At 41.3% G+C, this 23,052-nt stretch overlaps 3 protein-coding genes across 8 annotated transcripts in view; 2 read left to right on the forward strand and 1 right to left on the reverse strand.

Annotated features, from left to right (window-relative positions):
- The window catches only part of DHFR (dihydrofolate reductase), a 29,195-nt gene extending 25,259 nt beyond the window's left edge, over nucleotides 1-3,936 (reverse strand). For 3 of the 5 annotated variants that reach the window (XM_055342294.1, XM_055342298.1, XM_055342295.1), the window contains exons 1-3: nucleotides 3,784-3,936; nucleotides 3,560-3,609; nucleotides 2,145-2,250 (exon numbers count right to left, since the gene is read on the reverse strand). In XM_055342294.1, the coding sequence (XP_055198269.1) occupies nucleotides 2,145-2,250; nucleotides 3,560-3,609; nucleotides 3,784-3,869 (242 nt within the window). In that variant the 5' untranslated portion in view covers nucleotides 3,870-3,936. The remainder of the gene's footprint in view (nucleotides 1-2,144; nucleotides 2,251-3,559; nucleotides 3,610-3,783) is intronic. The other 2 variants (XM_055342296.1, XM_055342297.1) reach the window with 2 other exon arrangements.
- Nucleotides 3,937-4,025: 89 nt separating this feature from the next.
- MSH3 (mutS homolog 3) overlaps nucleotides 4,026-23,052 on the forward strand; it is a 181,445-nt gene continuing 162,418 nt past the window's right edge. The window contains exons 1-7 of one of the 2 annotated variants that reach the window (XM_055342287.1): nucleotides 4,026-4,320; nucleotides 6,288-6,408; nucleotides 8,986-9,206; nucleotides 12,806-13,021; nucleotides 15,061-15,177; nucleotides 15,540-15,657; nucleotides 17,816-17,961. In XM_055342287.1, the coding sequence (XP_055198262.1) occupies nucleotides 4,132-4,320; nucleotides 6,288-6,408; nucleotides 8,986-9,206; nucleotides 12,806-13,021; nucleotides 15,061-15,177; nucleotides 15,540-15,657; nucleotides 17,816-17,961 (1,128 nt within the window). In that variant the 5' untranslated portion in view covers nucleotides 4,026-4,131. Of the gene's footprint in view, nucleotides 4,321-6,287; nucleotides 6,409-8,985; nucleotides 9,207-10,540; nucleotides 10,562-12,805; nucleotides 13,022-15,060; nucleotides 15,178-15,539; nucleotides 15,658-17,815; nucleotides 17,962-23,052 lie in introns of those variants that run through there. The other variant, XM_055342288.1, reaches the window with a different exon arrangement.
- Nucleotides 20,336-21,303, forward strand: LOC129521060 (high mobility group protein B3-like). The gene has a single exon (XM_055342289.1). It carries the CDS (start codon nucleotides 20,382-20,384, stop codon nucleotides 20,979-20,981), a length of 600 nt encoding a protein of 199 aa, XP_055198264.1. The 5' UTR covers nucleotides 20,336-20,381; the 3' UTR covers nucleotides 20,982-21,303.

Consider the following 23,052-nt stretch of genomic DNA (forward strand, 5'->3'; position numbering starts at 1 on the left):
TCTCTGCCTGGGTCTCTGCCCCTCATTCTCTCTCTGTGTCTCTATGAATAAATAAAATCTTAAAAAAAAAAAAACAAAAAACAAAACAAAACAAAAAAACAAGTGAGGGACACCTGGGTGGCTCAGTGGTTGAGCATCTGCCTTTGGCTCAGGTTGTGATCCTGGAATCTGGGATTGAGTTCCAAATCAGGCTCCTTGCAGAAGCCTGCTCCTCCCTCAGCCCATGTCTTTGCCTGTCTCTCTGTCTCTCGTGAATGAATAAACAAAATCTTTTAAAAAAAGTGAAATACAGCAAATGTTATATACAAATATATAAGAAAACAACCAAACCCAATTATATACACCACAAGGGGGTCATAAAGAAGAAATTAGACTCATCATTTGAGGAGATTTGGTGGCTCAAATGAGTATATTCCCCACTGAGATTTCTTTGTTTGTTTTAGATCAAGTTGGCCATAAATAAACTTGAGTAGTATTCAATATGTTACTAAAGAGTCTCTGGGAACAGCAATACAGCCTGTGAATTTGGATTCTACCAAGAAAAGGGAAAATCAGAATATCCTAGCAAACAAAAGAAATAGTATGAAGATGGAGGCAGATGGCAAGATGTACATTAACATATTTCTCATCACCCAAAAGCAACTGATGCAAATATTCTGGTATACTTTCATGTTTTTACCTATGCCATTCTAGGAGAAGATTTGGGAGAAAATCTGTATACACCTGAACCTCCTTAGCCTACAGTGTGTAATGTTTTTTCGTTCCCATGATGTGGTCTTTGATGTGTTCACCTGATTGGGCTATAGTCCTTATCTATTTAGACACGAATCTAGGCATTGCTGTGAAGGTATTTTGTAGATGTGATTAAAGATGATAATAAGATGACTTCAATCTGGGTAGGCACAATTTAGTCAGTTCTAAGGCCTTAAGAACAGATCTGAGGCTTTCCTCAAGATGAAATTCCACCTGTAAACAGCAGTTTCAGCTCCTAATGGAAAGTTCCAGCATGCCCTCCCTTCCTGATGGCCTGGCCCACAGAGTTTTGGACTTGCTTAGCCAGCACCCACAAATGTGTAAGCTAATTCCTTGCAATAAAGTCCCCAGGGCATTTCCAAGCACCAGGAACTATCTACTGGTTAGACTAGAGGATAGGAAAATTCCTAGCAGAGGCCAAGTGGAGACACTCTTTTCTCTCCAAGATCCCTAGGTTGGTTTCAATACTTTCAATTTTTTTTTACCTGTAGACACTGGGTAAAGAAGACAAGTATAAATTATTATTTGGGGGACGCCTGGGTAGCTCAGCGATTAAAGCGTCTGCCTTCGGCTCAGGGCATGATCCTGGAGTCCCAGGATCGAATCCCACATTGGGCTCCCTGCAGGGAGCTTGCTTCTCCCCCTGTGTCTCTGCCTCTTTCTGTCTCTCTCATGAATAAATAAAATCTTTAAAAAAAAATAAGTATTATTTGGGTGTTGTGGTAAACTAGCACACAAGATCACAACTGATTTTTAGCCCATCCTAAAATTTTTATCTTATTATATTGAGGACAGGATTCAGAAAGGGAATAAACACTCAATCCTAGCAAATCCCAAAACATACCTGAAACTAGAAAAAAGTTACTAACTATATGGTATAAATGTTACTTGAACCCACTGAATAACAGTTTAAGAAACCTGGCAAATCAGTTACCACAGTGAGATTTAATGTAACTTTTCACAGTGGAGGAATCAATCCCTTAAGCAGAGTAAATTATTTTTTTTATTTTTTAATTTTTATTAAAGATTTTATTTATTTATTCATTCATGAGAGAGAGAGAGAGAGAGAGAGAGAGAGAGAGAGAGAGAGAGAGAGACAGGCAGAGGGAGAAGCAGGCTCCATGCAGGGAGCCCGATGTGGGACTCGATCCGGGGACTCCAGGATTATGCCCTGGACCGAAGGCAGGTGCCAAACCACTGAGCCACCCAGGGATCCCCGAGTACATTTTTATGTGGGATAAATAACTGCTTATTCATTTTCACTAAATCATCTTTATGATATTAGGCAGCTTGATTAATAATGCTCTACTTATACTATTTTGTCATACACTGACCTCCACCGTAAGAAATGGGACATGATTTTCCGGTGGTGAATTGGTTACAGTACTTACTTGAGGTCTCTGCTGAGAACTATATTAATTCTGCCCTTTAAAGGTCGATTCTTCTCAGGAATAGAGAACCATGTCTTCCTACCCATAATCACCAAATTCTGTTTACCTAGAAAATCATATAAAAAGAGTATTTTGGGAGTATACATTTATATTTTCATATGCGCGCGCGCACACACACACACGATGGTCATAGTGACATCTAGTGGATCTGCATTAAAAATTAAAATTTAAAAACAGTTTACCAAAATTTACATTTATCACCCATTTCCTGAATATAGTAACTATTTTTCCCTATGGTGTTATCCAGTTCATATCCAGTATTAAATCTTAACCTACTGCAATCATGTAAAAACAGTGAAGAGCCAAGGTTCTGGGGCAAAGTGCTCAATTCAATGAATTTGGTTACCTACTAAACAAGTCATGTTAATCTTCTGTGTCTTACTTTCCTTTTTCATAAAACAGAGATAATAGTAGTTCCTACATCTATGGTTATTGTATTGAAGTATTGAAGACTTAGAACATCTAATAAGACCTGTTAAACTGTTTGATATGATAGTATTATTCCTATTTGTATACTTTGTAGGTTTATATTAATAGTCATACATTTAAAGAAACTATACACGTAGCTTTTATTTCTGGCTTAATTACTAAGGGGAAAAATCTTGGAAGTAAGATACCTGGGTCAAAGGAATATATACATTTCTCTAATTCTTGCTATGTTCTGACAGGCTATCAAAAGAAGTGCATGTGTCTGTTTTAAAGAATCACCATTACCTTGATTTTATTTAAATAAAAAAACTATATGTGGGATGCCTGGGTGGCTCAGTGGTTTACGGCTGCCTTCCACCCAGGGCATGACCCTGGGGTCCCTGGATCAAGTCCCACACTGGGCTTCCTGCGTGGCGCCTGCTTCTCCCTCTGCCTGTGTCTCATGAATAGAAAAAAAAAAGAACTGCAAACTATTGTCCGCTCCTCGACTGTCCCTGTGCCCACGGATTATTGAGCGGTCACTGCGCCGAGGACGGCCCCTTCCCGCGCCCCGCCGTCCTCACCGTCACACGGAGGGTCCCGGGGGCGCTGCGGCGCTCGTCGGGTGGTGGGACTTGCACCCTCGGCGCTGCGCCCCGCCCGCCGCTCCTGCGGGCCCCGGTCCAAGGCCGCGCTCGGCTCGCCCACGCCTGCCCGGCTGCTGACCCCGCCCGGGCCCTCCGCTGCACACCTGCCCACATATTATCTCAAAACTACCTTTTTTTTTTTTTTTTTTTTTTTTAAACTTTAGAGTGTGACGAATCTTGGGAACTGCAACTCCGCGGGAAGACCAGAGGCCCCGGGTTCACACGGGCGGCCTTTCATGTCAGTCGAATGTGCCCTGGCACACGGTCCCGGGCCTCAACCACCTAGAAGTCCCACGTTACCTTCCACGGAGGAGTTCGTGGTCATTCTTTGGAAATACTTGAATTCATTCCTGCAAGTCAAACAGCGTTACTCAGACCACTGTCCCGCGGGCGACAGACGGACAGACAGACCGACAGGGCCGTGGGCAGGAGCGCGGGCTCGCGGGAGGAGGCCTCGCGGGGCAGCAGGGGCGCGACGCCCTCCCCCCCGCCCGGCGCCCCGGCCGCCCCGGCCCCGCGGCTACCTGAGCGGGGGCCAGGGCAGGTCCCCGTTCCTGCCGATGCCCATGTTCTGGGACACCGCGACGATGCAGTTCAGCGTGCGCACCATGGCGGCGGCGGCGGCGGCGCACTCCAGGCATCCGCTGCCCGCGCTGCGCCCCCGCCCACCCCGCTGGGCGCGAAGCCGCGGCGCCCCGCCCACCGCGTCCCGTCCGCGCAGACGAGGCCCCGCCCCGCGCCCCCGCGCCCCCGCGCACGGCAGGGTCGCAGCGTGCTCGCGCCCGCGGACGCCGGGTAGCTTCGGCCGCGGGCTCGCGCTCCCGGCTCGGCTCGGCTCCGGCCTGCCCCGGGCGGGCGCTCTGTGCTCCGCCATGTCGGGCCGGAAGCGTGGCCGTGCCGCCGCCGCCGCCAGCCCAGCCCCTGCGAGGCAAGCGGTTCTGAGCAGATTCTTCCGGCCTACGGGAGGCCTGAGACCCGGCTCGTCCGCCACGGCTGCAGCCGACGGGGCCGCCCCCGCCTCTGCCTCTGCAGCGCCCCCAGCGTCCGCTCTCCCGCCTCAGGTGCCGCCGCACGTGGAGGGTCCGGGGATGGGGCGGGGCCAGTGGGGAGATGGGGCGGGGCCAGGGCGGGGCTAGCGCTTGTGGGCGGGGCTAGGGAGCGGGACGCGAGGGGACAGCGCGCGAGAATCAGGGAAACTGGCGGGCCTGAGGGGGTCGGGGCGGGGCTCCGGGGGGAGGAGGCGGGAGGCGCCGGGCCGGCCCGCGCTGGGCGGTGCGCCGCTGTAGTTTCCCTTGCAGCCCTGTGCGTGGGGCCGGGGCCGCGCGGCTGCTTCAGCACCTCGGGTTTCCTGACTTCGTTCTAACGAGAGTAGGGGCTTTGGGCAAAGGATGCATCTTTTAACCTCTAGTCTACCTCTCGGCACCTTTAAGAAAAATGTGGATTGGAGGTTGAAGGGGAGCTTCGCCTACCTCCTTTATATGTGCTTTGCACGTACCGTTGTGTCCGCGCCTCCAGTTTTCAGCATGCCGCAGCGGTGCTCCGTATTTCTAGCGACCGGGTAAAGGCAGGCGCGGGCGCGGTTCCTCAGTGACGTGGCTTCTTGCACGGAGACCGCGAGCCCCGCTGCGCGGTTCGGGGTGGGCTGAGTTCAAGGTGCTGCACAGGTGCGTGGCCCGTCCTTGGATGCTCTGTTGCCTGCCTCGGTTCAGCCGACTGAAGTAGTTCTGCTTCGACCCCTGCCCCCAGGGAGGGGGGAAGAGTGAGCGCTCACTGCGGGTCCCTGGTACAGTGTTTTAGGAACGGAGGACGTGGAAAGGATTGCAGACTGCTCGTGGCCACCGGATGACAGTTTAGCTACTTCAAAGGCTTTTTTTTTTTTTTTTAAGGTTTTATTATTCATGAGAGACACACAGAGGCAGGGGGAGAAGCAGGCTCCACGCAGGGATCCGGATGCGGGACTCTATCCCAGGACCCCGGGGTCACGACCTGGGTCCAAGGCAGGCGCCAAACCGCTGAGCCATCCGGGCTGCCCTCTTTGTTTAAAGATTTTGTTTAATCATGAGAGATGCAGAGAGAGGCAGAGACACAGGCAGAGGGAGAAGCAAGCTGCACATAGGGAGCCTGACGCGGGACTCGATCCCGGTTTTTTTTTTTTTTTTTTTAAATATGATAGAGAGAGGCAGAGACATAGGCAGAGGGAGAAGCAGGCTCCATGCACCGGGAGCCCGACGTGGGATTCGATCCCGGGTCTCCAGGATCGCGCCCTGGGCCCAAGGCAGGCGCCAAACCGCTGCACCACCCAGGGATCCCCTCGATCCCGGGTTCTGGAGGTCACGACCTGGGCGGAAGCCAGATGCTAAACTGCTGAGCCACCCAGGGACTCCCAAAGTCTTCAAAGTCTTGTTCCCTTCATTTGTATTTCTTCCATACAGTGATTTCTCTTCTATTTTTGATTTTTGATGATAGTCTACATTTTCATGAATACACCAAGATTTTATTTTACATCTGCTATTTAGAGGGTATCTTGTGAAGGTCTTTTAAATTTTGATAGGTTTCGTGCCGGTGTATAGTTTATAACCTGTGTTATCTTCCGTGATGAACATAAGCCACGTGTGAAGGTGAAACAGTTAAATTACAATTAATATTTCAAAAGTGGTAGTGTTCTTTTGTTATGTATCTAATTTCACCTTTCCTAAATGGATGTATTTTTTTTTTTGATGTATGTTTTTTAAAGGTATTTTATTTAGCATAGGTAAGCAGGGTGACTCACGTTTTATAATCGGAGATAGATGAAGGCTGATAAAGTAAAGAAAGGTATCAGCCTTTGTTCTGCTAGCAGGGTTTGAAGTGCTGAAGCTCATGACCTCTAGTCTCCACGTTGTCTTTCTTGATGGTAAGGAGAGTTCTGAAACTACATGATTCCATGAAGAGGAGATGGCAAGGACCTTGTTACTCAGAAGTAAGGTTTAAATTGTTGCATATACATCAAGTTTTGAGATAAGAGATAACACATCATTTTCTAATTTAGGTTGCAGAAGTTGGCAGCAGTAAAAAGAGACCACTGGAGAGTGATGGGACTGTTCAAAAGAAAGCGAAGAAAGTCCAAGGAAAGGAAGGAAGAAGTGATTTAGTAATATCTGGGAACTCTGGTGAGTCCTAGGATGATGATTCTTCATTCTCAGTAGTCATGGCACTGATAACGTATTCTCCAGAGAGCAGAGGAGGTCATTGGAGAGATGGACCATTTTTTCCTTTATGGAGAAAAGTCTCCATTGTGCTTACGTAGAGTGGCCCCTTCATAAATGGTGGTGTGAGTAGGAGGTTGGGGGAATGGAAGGAGAGCTGGAGTTGTGCAGTTTAGCTCTAGTTATCTCCATTTTCTCTTTTATTCCTCCTAGCTAATTTTTGTCCTGATTATAAAGGTAATCTTATAAACATTTCAAGCAATACAGAAATGTAGAAGGTAGACAAGGAGAGACTCCACAATCCTTCCCTTTTAGGGAGGACTACTGGTCATTTTAGGGGGGTTACTGAATATTTTTCCAGGTTTCTCTATACACATCTATATGTACACACAAAGACTCACAAATTACATAATAATAATAATATAGTTGACCCTTGAATGCAATGAGAGTGAGGGACACTGACAACCTGCACAGTTGAAATTCCATGTAGAACTTTTTGCCTCACCCAAAACCCAACTACTAGTAGCCTGTTGTTGACAAGAAACCATACTGGTAACATAAACAGCTGATTAACATATGTTCTTATGTTACATATATTATATACCGTATTTTTTTTACAACAGAGTAAGCTATAGGATAGAAAATGTTAACAAAATCATAAGAGAAAATACATTTACTGTAGTGTACTCTATTAATTGAAAAAAATCCCCATGTAAGTGGATCCTTGTAGTTTATTTATTTTTAAAAGTTTTATTTATTTATTCATGAGAGACACAGGCAGAGGGAGAAGCAGGCTCCCTGCAGGGAGCCCAGTGTGGGACTCAATTCTGGGACCCCGGGATCACGCCCTGAGCCGAAGGCAGACGCTCAACCACTGAGCCACCCAGGTGTCCCAGGATCCTTGTAGTTTAAACCATATTGTTTAAGGGTCAGCTGTATTGTATAAATTGTATTACACCATATATACTAATGCAACTGTATCCCTTAACTGTTTTCCTATTTTTTTCATGTCTAGTAAGTAATTGTTTGGATCATAGATATGTTGGATTCTGTGTTATGTGTTGGGTTTTATGTTGCTTAAAAGAATATTGAATATGCATTTTTTTTTATATATATTTAAACCTCTTTTCCCATGACAATTTTACCTTGTCTCCTGCTAATCTTATATCTGGAATAATGTATATTTGAATCTCTTTCAAATTACTCTCCCCTTTTCAAAATGTATACTTGAGTCAATCTTCAGAAAATACATAATTAAATATAAATATGAAAAGCTTTAAACTCTTAGGAATAGACAAAACATAATTCTTGCCTTCAAAATATTTTTTTTTTAATAGGAAAGGTAAGAGGTGATAACTGCTGACCCTTTTTCATTATATTTAATAGTGGCTACCTAACAGGATTACCCTAAAGGAAAAAAAATAATGTATTCCGGCATATAGTAGATAGTAGACAGTAAATGATAGTTTTGTTTCTTTTATGGATTGCTTGTTTATGAATAACTGTCAGTTGGCAGACTGTGATAAATGCTATGGAGAAATGTGATGCTATAGGAACATAGACAAAAGATGATTGTAGCCTAGGGGAGTTAGCAGAGAGTTTCACGATAAAGTAGTTTTGAGAGGGATTAAAGAATGAGTATGATTACGATGTGGAAATTGGGGTTAAGGGCATTGCAGGGAGAGAGTTGCATGGGTAAAACTGTGGAGGCTGGACAGCAGGTGTGTTGGAGCAGGGCGGTGATTGGCCTTCCTTGGCGAGCCCCTGGTATCAGCATCTTGAGGTCTTTCCCCTTGAGCTGATCAGTTTCTCTGGTCTGGAGTCTTCCCTGCTCTTGGTTGGGGTGGGGAGCTCTGGCTGCCTGTGTTCCGAGAGCTCATGAGGAAGAGGCTGGGTTTTTCAGCCTACAGTAAAACCCTATTCCCATTATTCCTCTGGCTTAGGCACAGTACTCTGTCTCAGGTGTGCCTGTTTTACCTTTTCCAGAGAAACCTCCAGTTCTCTGCTGAGGTGGAGAAAGCACAGCTGCCCTTGAGCTTGCCATGAGTTAGAGGTCTAGGGATCAACTTGCTTTGAGCCAATCTTCTTTATTTTAGAACCTCCCTTTAGTACATATTGTATTGCTGCCCAGATTCCTGGGCCTTAGGCATTTTGTGTTATAAATGGTATTGGTTTTTGGTTTTCTTCACTAGTGATTTAGGATTTAGCTTTCAGGTGTGCTAAACTGGTTATTCTTCCATTTTTTCCTAGTTTCAGATATTTTATTTGCACCTGTCTCCCCTCTCGTTCTGTCCTCATGTACTTCTCTCTAAAAGAAAAACTTTCTTGTAGTTTGTAATGGGGTTTTAGGACCCAGTGAAATTACTTGTATATTTGAGTATGCTCTATTTACCCTCAACCCAAATGTCTCTATTTCCTTACCACGTTGTAGTTAGATTCATTGCTTTAGTGAGAAGTTCCCTTTTTAAAAATCCTACACTAGTTATGAATTGACATTTGAGAACAAAATACTATTGTTTTATTTTCTTCTGATTTGCTAAGAGCCAAAGAAATGTCTGAGGACCAAGACTGTTTTAAAGTCTCTGGAAAAATTGAAACAGTTCTGCTGCGCTTCTGCCCTTGCTCAAAATAGAGTCCAGACAGTGCCTCTTCAGGAGAGATTTGCAGTTTTGCCAAAATGTACTGATTTTGACGATATCACTCATCTACGTGCAAAGAATGTAATTTCTTCTGAAGATTCCAAATCTCATATTAATCAAAAGGTATGTGTTATGTAGGTATATATCCAGTTACTCAAATCACAGGTGCTGAGGTGCCATGAGGTTCACACAAGGCAGTGGTTCCCAAGCTTGCCTAATCATCCGAATTAGCTGTGGGAACTTTCGCATTTTAGTTTATTTTTTAAGTCTGTAGAGATTCTGATTTACTGTTTATTAAGGAAGGAGGAATTGGTTTATATTAGAACAAAACAAAAGCCTCCCAGGTGATTCTGATGTACAGCCTGGATTAGAAGCTATTGACTTGGGGAGGATTCTTGATAATTAATACAAGCGCTGTGTTTTATAATCATGATTAGCCTAGAAGTTCGCAGGCAATGCTTAGGGGTTTCGAGGTTTTTTTTTTTTTAAAGATTTTATTTATTTATTCATGAGAGACACAGAGAGGCAGAGACACAGGCAGAGGGAGAAGCAGGTTCCATGCAGGGAACCCGACGTGGGACTCGATCCCAGGTCTCCAGGATCGCGCCCTGGGCGAAAGGCGGCGCTAAACCGCTGAGCCACCCGGGTTGCCCGGGGTTTTGAGGTTTTTGGTTGAAAATTTGGTGATATAAAGTAAATTCAAAGGTAAAGCAACTGTATATGGCTCTTTCCTTCCACTTAGATATTAGTGTTTTTTAACATTGCAAAATTGGGGAGTTTAACATCATTAACATCTACATTTTAGAACAGTGATTCTTAGCCTAGCTTTAAATTAGAATCACTTGGAAAACTTGAAAAAAAAAAACTGATAACAAAAACCTTTCTTCAGAATCATGTTGGTCTTCACAGAGTATGAATATCGTGTTAAAACTCTCATTTTAACGTGTAGCTGTGGTTGCAAGGCATTGAATTAGAGAAATAGTTCCTTTTTTCTTTTTTTAATGAAAAACTGGATTTTTTAAAAGTTGTGGACTAAAAGTTATGGATTCTTTACTCAGAAAAATACACCAACACAACTTTGTATGTAATTTTCAGAAGTTTACACTCCTTGCCACCACGTGTCCAGGTTCATGATCTCCTTCATCCAAGCTGAGACTTATTGTAGGTCATCAGGAAAACAGGCGTTTTTGTTTTTATTTTTAATCTCTTAATACTTAGAAGCAGTTCACCTGAGTGTAGTCATAAACTATAGATATCAAAAAGTTTGTTTTTTAAAGCTCATTTTATTAATTGGAGAGTTTACCCTAAGGCTTCATCGGAGCTTATTTACTATTTATACATAAAATGACACCTTGGTATTTCTGATTCACAGCACTTTAGAAGTCACCAGTTAGAAGGGACACCTAGAAGTGTAGTACATGGACGTCTTTACAAGAGATAGCTGACTGTTTGATGGCATGGAAGGACACAGATGAATGGTAAAAAGCTACTAAGTGAAATTTAAATGGCCAGGGTCCAGGACCATTAATGTGGGAGTCAACAACTCCATAAGTCTTGATAGATTTTGAAATTCCTATTATCCTTCATTGTCAAGACAAAGTTAAATTGAGTTCAGAATTCCATCTCAGAAAAAAGAGTGTAATATATCTGGGAAATATTTCTACCCAAATGGTGAAGAGAAAAAATTGTTTAATACTCAAGTGTTCAGATAGACTTGTTAGTATGCTATATGGGTAAAATTTTTTTCTGCATGCCTCCTCTCATTCCATATGTGAATAAAATATGAAGTAAGAACTTTTTTTCCTAGGAAATACATTTTTCTTGAGGTATTGATTAACTATTACAATATGTAGTATTCCTGGATTTTACATAAAAGACATGGAAACCAAATAGAGAATCCATCAAAGTTCAAAGTAAATGCATTCTTTCATCTGATACATTGACCTACTTTCCTGTTGCCACACCTCACCATCTCATTTCTGATCTTTGGAGATTTGTTGGGCTACACTATTCGGATAATTTATATCTGTACTCACTATTTCAGCTAAGCCAAAAAAATTTTTTTTAAGGTTTAGCAACTGTAAAGTACATGTTGCTGGGCTTTCTCTTGGACCAGGGTTCCCTCCCTTGGCCATAGGGCATTTCTTTTTTTCTTTTCTCTTCCCCTGCTAATCACTACCTTTTTTTCTTTTTCTTTTCTTTTTTTTTTTTTTTTTTTTAAGATTTATTTATTTATTTGTGAGGGAAGAGGGAGAGTAAAAGAATCTACGGCAGACTCCCCACTGAGCATTGAGCCCAGAACCCATTGCAGGGCTCCATCCCAGGACCCTGAAATCATGACCTGAGCTAAAATCAGGAGTCATACGCTTAACTGACTGAACCATCCAGGCGCCCCTGATCACTAGTCTTTTATTTTTTATTTCATTTTATTTTTTAAAGATTTTATTTATTTATTTATAGACACAGAGAGAGAGGCAGAGACACAGGCAGAGGGAGAAGGAGAAGCAGGCTCCATGCAGGGAGCCCGATGTGGGACTCAATCCGGGGTCTCCAGGATCACACCCCAGGCTGCAGGCGGCGCCAAACCGCTGCGCCACCAGGGCTGCCTGATCACTAGTCTTTTAAAGATTATTATTTTTGTTAGTAATGTCTACACCCAACATGGGGCTCAAACTCATAACCACAAGACCAAGAGTTGCACGGTTTTCTGACTGAGCCAGCCCACACCCCTGATCACTAGTCTTTTAGGCCTGATTTTTAATTCTAAGCACAGCTGATAAATTTTTAGGTGATGGCAGTCACAGTGACAGCTACAAGTCAAATTTATTCTACAAATTTGTCTCATTTTACCTTTTGTATAAGTAAGTCTCAAAAGCAAGGAATTTGCCCTAAGCTCTAAACTGGAATTGATTATGGTTTTCACATATGAAGGTAAGGATAGCAGGCGTATTAATGTTGAAATGTGACCTTGTGCTTTATACTTTTCAAAAGCTCTCTGTCATATCTCTTTACCAAAAAAATCATGCTGCTTTCTTGTAATCAAGATTTAAGGAATGTACTATCTTTTAGACTGTGCTTGGAAATTTGAAACATTAAGTGTAGCTGTAGCTAACTGATGTCATGCTTATTAAAAATGGTTTTACCTACTGTTAAGAGAGAGACATTTGTGCCTACTCACCTTTTGTGCCTTACACATCTAGGAGTAAAGAAGAAAAAGAAAAATGTTAATTACAATGGATTTAATGAAATAAAATTTAAAAAGAGGTGTATAAGACTTTAAAATGTTTAGGCTTTTAAAATTTGCTTAAATAGGGGCACCTGGGTGGCTCAGTTATTTGGGCATTTGCCTTCAGCTCAGGTCGTGATCCCGGGGTCCTGGGACTGAGCCCCACTTTGGGCTCCCTGCTCAGTGGGGAGTCTGCTTCTCCCTCTCCCTCTGCTACTCCCCCTGCTTGTGCTCTCTGTCAGATAAATAGATAAAATCTTTAAAAAATTTTGCTTAATTACACAGTAGTATAATTTGGCTTTTTTTGTTTGTTTTTAGTCATTTACTCTGAAAAAATTTCAAATCTGCAAAAAAAGTTCAACGAGCTATACTCTATTCCTGTAAACTTTCACTTAAATTCATCATTTGTTAGGCTTGTGGCGAATTTGCATTCTCTCTCTGAAAACTATTATTATGGTTAATACTTTCTAAACTATAAAACTCTTTTGATTGCCAGGATAAGACGCTTTCTGATCTCAGTCCTTTTGGATCATCATGCACGGGTAATGATGATTTACAGAAAACACCAGATCCTAAACCATCTAACAAACGGACCAAAAGCATCTACACACCTTTAGAATTACAATACATAGAATTGAAGCAGCAGCAGAAAGATGCAATTTTGTGTGTGGAATGTGGATATAAATATAGATTTTTTGGTGAAGATGCAGAGGTAAGTTATTTTTTCAAACACTGCCTTATATTTTCTTGTCTACCCTTAAATGTTTTCTGATATTTTTGTTTCATTTTTTGACTTTGTGAGAAAGTTAATGTGATCGGTCACTTTTTAAAATGCTGTCATTTAAAGTAAAAACTAAAAATCAACACAGGTGAACTTGGTGGGTGGGAAGGGAGTGAGGAACCCCTTATGGAATGTCCCGCCCTTTCTCCATGATGCTTATCCAGCGTCTTTCACCATTGCAAGGTGATTGGATGAATCAGATAGAGAATGAGTCAGAATCATGTATTTATATTTCCTGATGAAGACTCAAGCAAGAAAGAACTTTGAGATGGCCCGTTTACTCTTAATTTATCAATTTTGATAGCCTAGAAGGTAGTTACATCTCATTGGAAGAACACGTTGACTTCCAGCTGCCCATACAAAGTGTTTGAAGTCTCACAGTCTCTTTGTACGTCAGTTGTCTTGCTGTTAGTCTAAGTTGATTTTGTATTTAGTTTGAGGTATTTGATGTGGGCCGAAGTTAAGGTTAAAAGTGAATTTGAACATTTAGTGGGCAAGTTTAGGGACAGCATTGCTGATGATGTTTTGTTGGAGTCATGTGTGATTGTGATGTTGCACAATTTTAGGTCCATATCATCAGACGTCATCAAAGAGTGATGAGGTAGTACATCTAGCATCGACCTCATGGATAGGAAGTAAAGACTTAGCCAACTTTTTTTCTTCCAGCTTGTAAAATACTGTTGTGGTACGAAAACGGTGTTCTTTAGTTCAGCTGGCATCATGTTGTGTTTGATGTTAAGAGGCTAGACTTTGAAACAGCATGTTGGCATTATGTAGGTAAAGGAGTGAAAGAAAATGCTATTCTCTCGCCTTCTCTCCAGGTTGAGTGGTAGGTTTAGCCTTACTATAGTAAAGGCTGGTGTTTTCTGACCCTGCCATGAGGAACTAATACAGTTCAGAGATGGGTGGGCCAGGGGCGTGAGAATGTTAAAATGAGAGTTCATGGCTCCAGGGGGCAATAGCTGAGCCATCCTTCTCTCCAGAAGGAAGTGGGTAGTCAGGAGGTGCTGCCTGGTTCACATTCCTGTCATTTATGCACCGTGCATTAGCTAAGCAGACCAGGGGTTCTCTCACTGCCTCAAAGATGCCCTCTGTCCAAATGGCTTCAGAATTTATGTATGGTATATCTCCTGATTTTCAGTTATGTGTACATGCTTTGTAGCAAACTCTTAAAGTCTCACACTCTTAAATGGTCCTTGTGCAGGGAAAGCTCAGCACTTTCAGGTTTTGATAAATCTAGGGGCAGAGAAGACCTGTCATATTTTTCCATGTCTTTTATAATACTGATGATGGCCCTGAGGTTAGGCCATGGGAACTGCCAAAAATAGATTAAACCATAGGCTTCTGTATGGGGAAGTCTTTTAAATTTCTTTTTTTTTTAAATATTTATTTATTTATTTATTTATTTATTTATTTATTTATTTATTTATTTATTTATTTATCTATTTATTTATTGAGAGAGAGAGAGAGAGAGAGAGGCAGAGACACAGGAAGAGGGAAAAGCAGGCTCCATGCAGGGAGCCCAATGTGGGACTCGATCCTGGGTCTCCAGGATCACACCCCAGGCTGCAGGCAGTGTTAAACCTCTGCACCATCGGGGCTGCCCTTAAATTTCTTATTGATATACCACACAGAGAAGTGCACAAATCCTAAGTGTATATCTTTTTTCTTTTTTTAAAGATTTATTTATTTATGAGAGAGAGAGAGAGAGAGAGAGAGAGAGAGAGAGAGAGAGAGAGGCAAAGACACAGGAAGAGGGAGAAGCAGGCTCCATGCTGGGAGCCCAACGTGGGACTTGATCCTGGGACTCCAGGATTGCGCCCTGGGCCAAAAGCAGGCGCTAAAACGCTGAGCCACCCAGGGATCCCCCTAAGTGTATATCTTGATGGATTTTTAGCAAAGTGAGCAAACACCACACAGGGACTCTTGAGAGAGAAATTTATTGATAACTCTCTTTATAAATTTTTTAGATTGCAGCCCGGGAGCTCAATATTTATTGCCATTTAGATCACAACTTTATGACAGCAAGCATACCTACTCACAGACTGTTTGTTCATGTACGCCGCCTCGTGGCAAAGGGATATAAGGTCAGTTTTGGCTTTGACTTGCATGAATGGGGGATTGGATTACTTGTTTGATAACATGGAAGGTTGGAATTGGAATTGGGCATCTGGGAAATGAAAGTATGTCACAGTGATTAGTGTTATATCTTTATGAGTTTTTAGGGTACTAGAATTTTAAGGTAGATTTAAAAAAACTCTGTGATAGTGTTTTGTAGTGATTTATCTGCACTTGCCAGCTCCTTGTGGTGCTTTTACTAAGTCCTACATCTGGACGTTGTGAACAAATTTATTTTACATGCTTCAGAATTAACCTTTTAAAGTCTTCAAATGTATTTCTTTAAACAATTTCCATCACGTATGATATTCAGTATTTATTTTTGTTGAAGGTGGGAGTCGTGAAGCAAACTGAAACTGCAGCATTAAAGGCTGTCGGGGACAACAAAAGTTCACTGTTCTCCCGGAAATTGACTGCTCTTTATACGAAATCTACACTTATTGGAGAAGATATCCTTTTTGGATAGGAATTTTTTCTCTTAAATGTTATGAAGGCTTTGTTTTAACTGACATTTTTTTTTAACTGTTCTTTGAATTGGTGCCTTTCTGATGAGATAAAGTGGTCTGGTTACCTTGATACTTGGTTAGTGACTACTGAAGAGGGAAGGATTGTAGTGGCTGGAAACAAGCATTTTCAAATGCAACGGTAAAAGGGGAGTTATCATACTTTAATAGCAAAAAAAGAGAGCCGGGTGAAAGATGATAGCAGGTCCACAATTGATTTGAGTTGCATCTTCCCTAGATTGGGCAATGGTTAGGTGCTTAGGGCCTATATGCTCTTCTGGAACTTTATGAGGTAAGACCTTAAAAAAAAAAAAAAAAGCTTATTAACTTCAGAATGTGAAAAGAAGACTACAAAGTTAGCACAGTTAATTGATTATAAAGGATAATAATGGGCCATCCTCATTAATTGTTAGCTTAATAAAAATTTTATTTATTAAATTTTTTTTTTTTAGAAAGTTGAGGGGAGGGGCAGAGAGAATCTTAAACAGACTTCACACTGAGCACGGAGCCGTATGTGGAGCTGGATCTCATGACCCTGAGGTCATGACCTGAGCGGAAACCAAGAGTTGGATGCTTAACTGACTGCACCTCTCAGGCGTCCCAAAAATTTTATTAGTTTTGAAAATAGATCGTAGGTGAAACTTTCTTGCTTTAATAGAATCCTTGGTGTATACAGTGATTGCCCCCCTAATTTTATGGCCATTCATGCATTAAAATGAATTACTTTTTTTAAAAATTTTTTAAAGATTTTATTTATGAGCGACAGAGAGAGAGGGGCAGAGACCCAGGCAGAGGGAGAAGCAGGCTCCATGTAGGGAGCCTGACATGAGACTCAGTCCTGGGTCTCCAGGATCACACCCTGGGCTGCAGGCGGCACCAAACTGCTGCGCCACTGGGGCTGCCCTAAAATGAATTACTTGAAACAAAATTATTCTAATAGCAAATTCATAAAATTCTATTTTTTAAAAACCAGGGGCTCCTGGGTGGCTTAGTTAAGCGTCTGACTCTTGATTTAGACTTAAGCCATGATCTCAGGGTTGTGAGAGCTAGTTTTGCATCAGGCTCTGCACTGGCTGTGGAGCCTGCTTAAGATTCTCTCTCCATCTGCCTCTGCCCCTCCCCACCTCTAAGAAAAAAAAATAATACAAAAACCCAACTAAATAACTGTTAGTCCCAACTAACTAAATGGGACAAAGATTCATTTTAAAAATGTTTTCTATGTGATGGAGTCGGGTCTCAGTAAAAAAAAAAAAAATAAGGATAAGGTCTTAAGAGATATAGTATAGTGTGAAAGCAATTTCTTTTATGGTTTATTACAAACCTACTTATTTAGAGGTCTGCTTAGCTTCTACCCAAAGTATGAGGATCATTTTGTTCCAGGAATATCATGAATAGAAACAGCTATTACTCAGAGTAGACTTCAAACCATTAACAGTTCTGTGCTATTCTGAGCTGATCAGGCCATAAGAAACTGGCAATTTTATTGCTTCTTTTGCCTGAACTTGAGTTTCTTACTGAAGCCTGCTTCTAAAATGGTACACCTCCCTGCTTCTTTTTGCTGTGGCCCTTACCTGCTGATACCTAAGTTGATTGTTTTCAGATTGACTTCTGAAAGTGTCCCAAATCAGGATTTATCCCTGAGAATTTAATTAATGGACTCACTATACACACACGCACAGTTTGTTTTCTTTTTTTATGTCTTTTAAAAATTTTCTTGCTCTTAGAGCTTTAGGCACTTTAAGGGAGGAAAGTAATTTTACTATTTTAGTGTATTCATGCTTTGACTTGTGGAATTAAGCATTTTGGGATTGTTAAGGATTCAAGTCTAGTATTATCTAAGTAAAGAAGATGATTAATATTGAGGCTTTCACAGAGGGTACTCTCCTAGGCCTTTCAGGAAGTGAGAAGATAATAGTTGTCCTTATAAACCTCATATCTTAGGGAGGATAAGTCATGTAACTATGATCAGTGTCAGAAGAATGAATGCTGTATGGAAGATTTTGCAGAGAGCAAAGACATCTGGGAAAATAAACTATTATTTTATAGCAGAAAGCAGTTAATATTAATGGGAATGTAGCATATTATTTTCTTTAATGATTATTACATGTGAATCCTTTAGTCAAGCTGGATGATGCTATAAATGTTGATGAGGTAATGACTGATACTTCTACCAGCTTCCTTCTGTGTATCTGTGAAAATGAGGAAAATGTTAAGGACAAAAAAAAGGGGAACATTTTCATTGGAATCGTGGTAAGTACTTTGTAGGTAAAGACAAATGATAGATATTCATGGTATCTCTGTGAGTACTCATGTGTGATTTACAATGAGACTATCTGATGTCGTGTGCCCTCAAATAATTGTACTAGAAAAACATTTTCCTTACAATTTTATATGTTAAATCACTAGTTAAAATTTTCTCTTATGGCTTCTTGGCACTCTGTGCTATGGAGACATCCAGGTACTACTTTCTGTCAATATGTTTTCGGAGTTTAGGGTTTAAGAGGGACACAGTGACAGGTGTGGGTATGGGATAAGAAACAACAGCGAAATAAAACACTAAGCCAACACATGCACAGATAGTGAAGGGTTTAACAAATTTCCTCTAGGGATTTAAAATTTAAACACATGATTATGGGATTATTGTATATAGATTTGGAGGAAAGGGAATGGTTAGGGGGAAATGATACTTGGTGAATACAAAACTCCATATTTAATTAACATTAGGAATACTTACAGCTATTTTTTTTTTGAGAAATACAATGTGTGAATTATAGTTTTATTGATTTTGCCCTCTAGCAATCTGTGAATAAATTCACCCATTTACAGACCTTTCTGGACTTGCTCAAAACCTTAAACTTTTTAGTACCCTTCAGAATTATTAGACTCCTTAGTTCTGTTGTAGGTGAAGCAAAAAACTAGGACTCCTTGCCTAAGTAATAAGTAATTCTCTTTGTGTTTTCCAACTTTTGCAGTCAACTGTAATATCAGCAAAAATTCTTACAACCCAGATGTCTCCAGAGTACTTCTTAATACCTTATTCTGGTTGGATAACTCTGTGCTAACTTGATATTTGCTTAGCCAATAAACCTTTGTCTTGGGGAGTTAGCATTACTGTTGAGTGGCTCTAAATGATTTCTTTTTTATCCTTGAGAAGTACTTTTTATCTAGCCACAGGCAGTTGAGTCTATTTACGAATAGTAAGATTATTTGTGTTTAAGCTTTAACATATATAATGTGCTATTTTATATTTACCCAAAACTGAGTCTAAAGAATAGAGTTAAGGGGCACCCGGCTGGCTCAGTGTTTGAGCATCTGCCTTAGGCTCAGGTCGTGATCCCCAGGTCCTGAGATTTGAGTCCTACATCAGGCTTCCCAGGTTGCCTGCTTCTCCCTCTGCCTGTGTCTCTGCCTCTCTCTGTGTGTCTCTCATGAGTAAATAAAATCTCAAAAAAAAAAAAAAAAGTTGATAGTATACAACTCCTGTTTTGTGCTTAGTGCTTGCTGCCGGTGTTAATCATTGTGTTTGAATTGGTATTTGAGAAAATGAGAAATGAAAGTTTGCTTCTCAGGAATTTTCTTGGGTCCTGTCCTTGAATTCAGTGACCAGTTTTGGACTGATGACATATAAAGCTCTGAGTCCAGGCTGCACCCCTGTCTTGAGCTCTAGCCTCCTGCATGCAACTTTTTGTTGGGCATGGCACTCAGAATTTGTCCTCACTCCTCAAACTCAGTATGGCTGCAATGGATCTCTTTTTTTTTTTTTTACCCTAAATGCTTTTTTTTTTTTTTTTTTTAAGATTTTACTTATTCATTCATGAGAGAGAGAGAGAGAGAGAGAGAGAGAGAGAGAGAGAGTCAGAGTCAGGTTCCATGCTGGGAGCCCGATGTGGGACTCCAGGATCATGCCCTGGGCCAAAGGCAGGCGCTAAGCCGCTGAGCCACCCAGGGATCCCCCTTCGATGCTATTCTTGCTGGGTTTTTCCCTGTTGTGATGTCACATGTTCCTCTGTCACTACCTAGGAGTTACCTTTTGGGTAACTGGCAGTCTGAAATCAAAGGTTTTAGTGTTGCTAGTACTACAGCGATTAGGCCCTCTACCATTACTCCAGGCAGTGCACTGTTTTATACAGACTAACTTCAGGTTTATTAGTGTCACATATCATATAGTGATAGATGTTGTGGGCCTTGTAATATAGACCATTTTCTGATTTAAAAAAGGCAAAGGGGAATTTATACTTCTTTTTTTTTTTTTTTTTAATTTTTTTTTTTTTAAATTTATTTATGATAGTCACAGAGAGAGAGAGGCAGAGACACAGGCAGAGGGAGAAGCAGGCTCCATGCACCGGGAGCCCGACGTGGGATTCGATCCCGGGTCTCCAGGATCGCGCCCTGGGCCAAAGGCAGGCGCCAAACCGCTGCACCACCCAGGGATCCCGGAATTTATACTTCTGTAGCTAACTTTTGTAAATGTTTGGTTTGTAGACTGGGAGATTATGTATACTACTATATTTATAATCCAACTATCTGGGCATTAGAGAAGGCCCCTCAGATAGAATTAGGAAAATTCCTTGAGCCAAAAATGAGGGACTTCAAAAAAAAATCATAAAATATTCATAAGGAGCCGCGCGTCGTGCCCTGCGCTGCCCAGACTAGCGAACAATACAGTCAGGATGGCTAAAGGTGATCCCAAGAAACCAAAGGGCAAGATGTCTGCTTATGCCTTCTTTGTGCAGACGTGCAGAGAGGAACATAAGAAGAAAAACCCGGAGGTTCCTGTCAATTTTGCTGAGTTTTCCAAGAAGTGCTCTGAGAGGTGGAAGACAATGTCTGGAAAAGAGAAGTCGAAATTTGATGAAATGGCCAAGGCAGATAAAGTGCGCTATGATCGGGAAATGAAGGATTATGGACCCGCTAAGGGAGGCAAGAAGAAGGACCCTAATGCCCCCAAAAGACCACCGTCTGGATTTTTCCTGTTCTGCTCGGAATTCCACCCCAAGATCAAATCGACAAACCCTGGAATCTCCATTGGAGATGTGGCGAAGAAGCTCGGTGAGATGTGGAATAACTTAAGTGACAGCGAGAAGCAGCCTTACAACAACAAGGCAGCCAAGCTGAAGGAGAAGTATGAGAAGGATGTCGCTGACTATAAGTCTAAAGGGAAGTTTGATGGCGCAAAGGGTCCCGCTAAAGTTGCCTGGAAAAAGGTGGAAGAAGAGGATGAAGAAGACGAAGAGGAAGAAGAGGAGGAGGAGGAGGAGGAGGATGAATAAAAAAAACTGTTGATCTGTCTCCTTGTGAATACCTTAGAGTAGGGAGCGCCGTCATTGACACCTCTCTTATTCGAGGCGTGTCTGTTGCCCTCGTTAGGTTTAATTACACAATTGGGTCATGGTCATATTGTAGTTTCTCAAAGTGCTCTAGAAATCGTCAGTGGTTTACATGAAGTGGCCATGGGTGTCCGGAGCACCCTGAAACTGTATCAAAGTTGTACATATTTCCAAAACATTTTTAAAAATGAAAAGGCTCTCGTGTTCTCCTCACTCTGTGCACTTTGCTGTTGGTGTGACAAGGCATTTAAAGATGTTTCTGGCATTTTTTTTTTTTTAATTTTTAAGATGGTGTTAAACTATATGGTTATTGGCTAGAAATCCTGAGTTATCAACTGTACATATCGATAGTTTGTAAAAAAAAAAAAAAAAAAAAAAGAGAGAGAGAGAACAAAACAACTGAGACAAACTCTTGATGCTCCTTGCTCAGCGTTGAGGCTGTGGGGAAGATGCCTTTGGGAGGGGCTGTAGCTCAGGGTGTGCACTGTGAGGCTGGACCTGTGGACAGTGCAGTGGACATCCATTTAGCTTCAGGTTGTCTTGTTTCTGTATATAGTGACCTAGCATTCTGCTGCCATTCTTAGCTGTGGAAAAGGGGGAGTCAGCTGGCATGAGAAGTGTTTGGATCCTTTTTAGTTGAGTGCGGTAGTTTTAAACTGTTTTTAAACAAACTGTAGAACTCTTCATTGTCAGCAAAGCAAAGAGCCACTGCATCAATGAAAGTTCAAGAACCTTCTGTACTAAACACGACTTGCAACGTTCTGTTATTTTTTTTGTATGTTTAGAATGCTGAAATGTTTTTGAAGTTAAATAAACAGTATTACATTTAAAAAAAATAAAATATTCATAAGAAAAAATTCATAAGACAGAGTGCATAATTAGTAATTACAGTAATGTGAAACAACCCCCCAGGTCAGGAACTATAATACTGCCTAGAGAAGGACTCCCTTTAGCAGAGGTAATTGTAATCCAGACTTTTATGATAATAATGTCCTTGCTTTTAGTTCTAGTTTTACCACCTTCAACTATATACAAATGTAAATACATTGTATCTTTTTGGGTCTTCTTTTGTTTACAAACTACGATTTGTATACTATTTGTATAGGAGATTTCTTTGCATGTGTTGTTGTAGTAGTTTTTTCATTGTCATTGCTATATTTCCTTTTATGATTTACACTTTATTCATTCTTGATAGATATGTTCTTTTTAGTTTTGGTTTTATAGAGAATGCTTTTTATAAACCTTTTTGTGCATATCTTGTGGTATACACACCTCTGGGGTATATACCTAGGGGAGGATATGCTAAGTTATGAGTATGGGTGTTCACAACTTTCCTCAAAAATACCAAATACGTTTTCCCAAGAGGCTGTGTCAGTTGACTTTCTGTCGGCAGTGTTTGAGTGTAGGGATGAGTGTAGCTAATTACCGTCAGTAACTAGCGCCTTGCATTTCTTAAGCATTAGCAGTAGACAAGAGTGGAGTGAGCCACATGAACCTTGCCTCCACCACTTTATCAGGGTGTGATAAAGTGAGCCTTGCATAGATTACTTAACTTTTTACCTCTTCCAAGCCACGATTTTTTCGAAAAAAAAAATCGATTTGGAAGCAGAGCTTGTCTTTGTGATGGCTTGGGTTGATAGAGAGTAGCTTTAGTTTTCATGGTTATTTCCCTGGATATAACTTGGGATTCATTCAAAATTTTTTATTTTTGTTATTGGTTTTTTTTGTTTGTTTTTGTTTTTGTTTTTTTTTTTTTTTGCAAAAATTAGACTTTCATTGATTAATTTTATGTAACGAAATAGAAACTTCTGTGATGGCCATGTTACTAGCAACATGTTACTTTTAGTGCTGGCAAGTGCTATTTGTATAGTACTGTATAATTTATAAAGCATTCACATTTGTTCTATGATTTGACCGTTGCAGTTACCTGAACATGAGAGTAGGCCGATTTCTTCCCACTTACAGAGGAGGAAACTGAGGGTTTGGGGATTTGTCAGAGTCATTTTGTCAGGTT

This window comes from Nyctereutes procyonoides, unplaced genomic scaffold, assembly GCF_905146905.1.
Source record: "Nyctereutes procyonoides isolate TBG_1078 unplaced genomic scaffold, NYPRO_anot_genome, whole genome shotgun sequence".
NCBI classification, from domain to species: domain Eukaryota; kingdom Metazoa; phylum Chordata; class Mammalia; order Carnivora; family Canidae; genus Nyctereutes; species Nyctereutes procyonoides.

What these genes read in the sequence shown, in the direction of transcription:
- LOC129521060 (XM_055342289.1), top strand. Translation starts at nt 20,382, where the DNA reads ATGGCTAAAGGTGATCCCAAGAAACCAAAGGGCAAGATGTCTGCTTAT.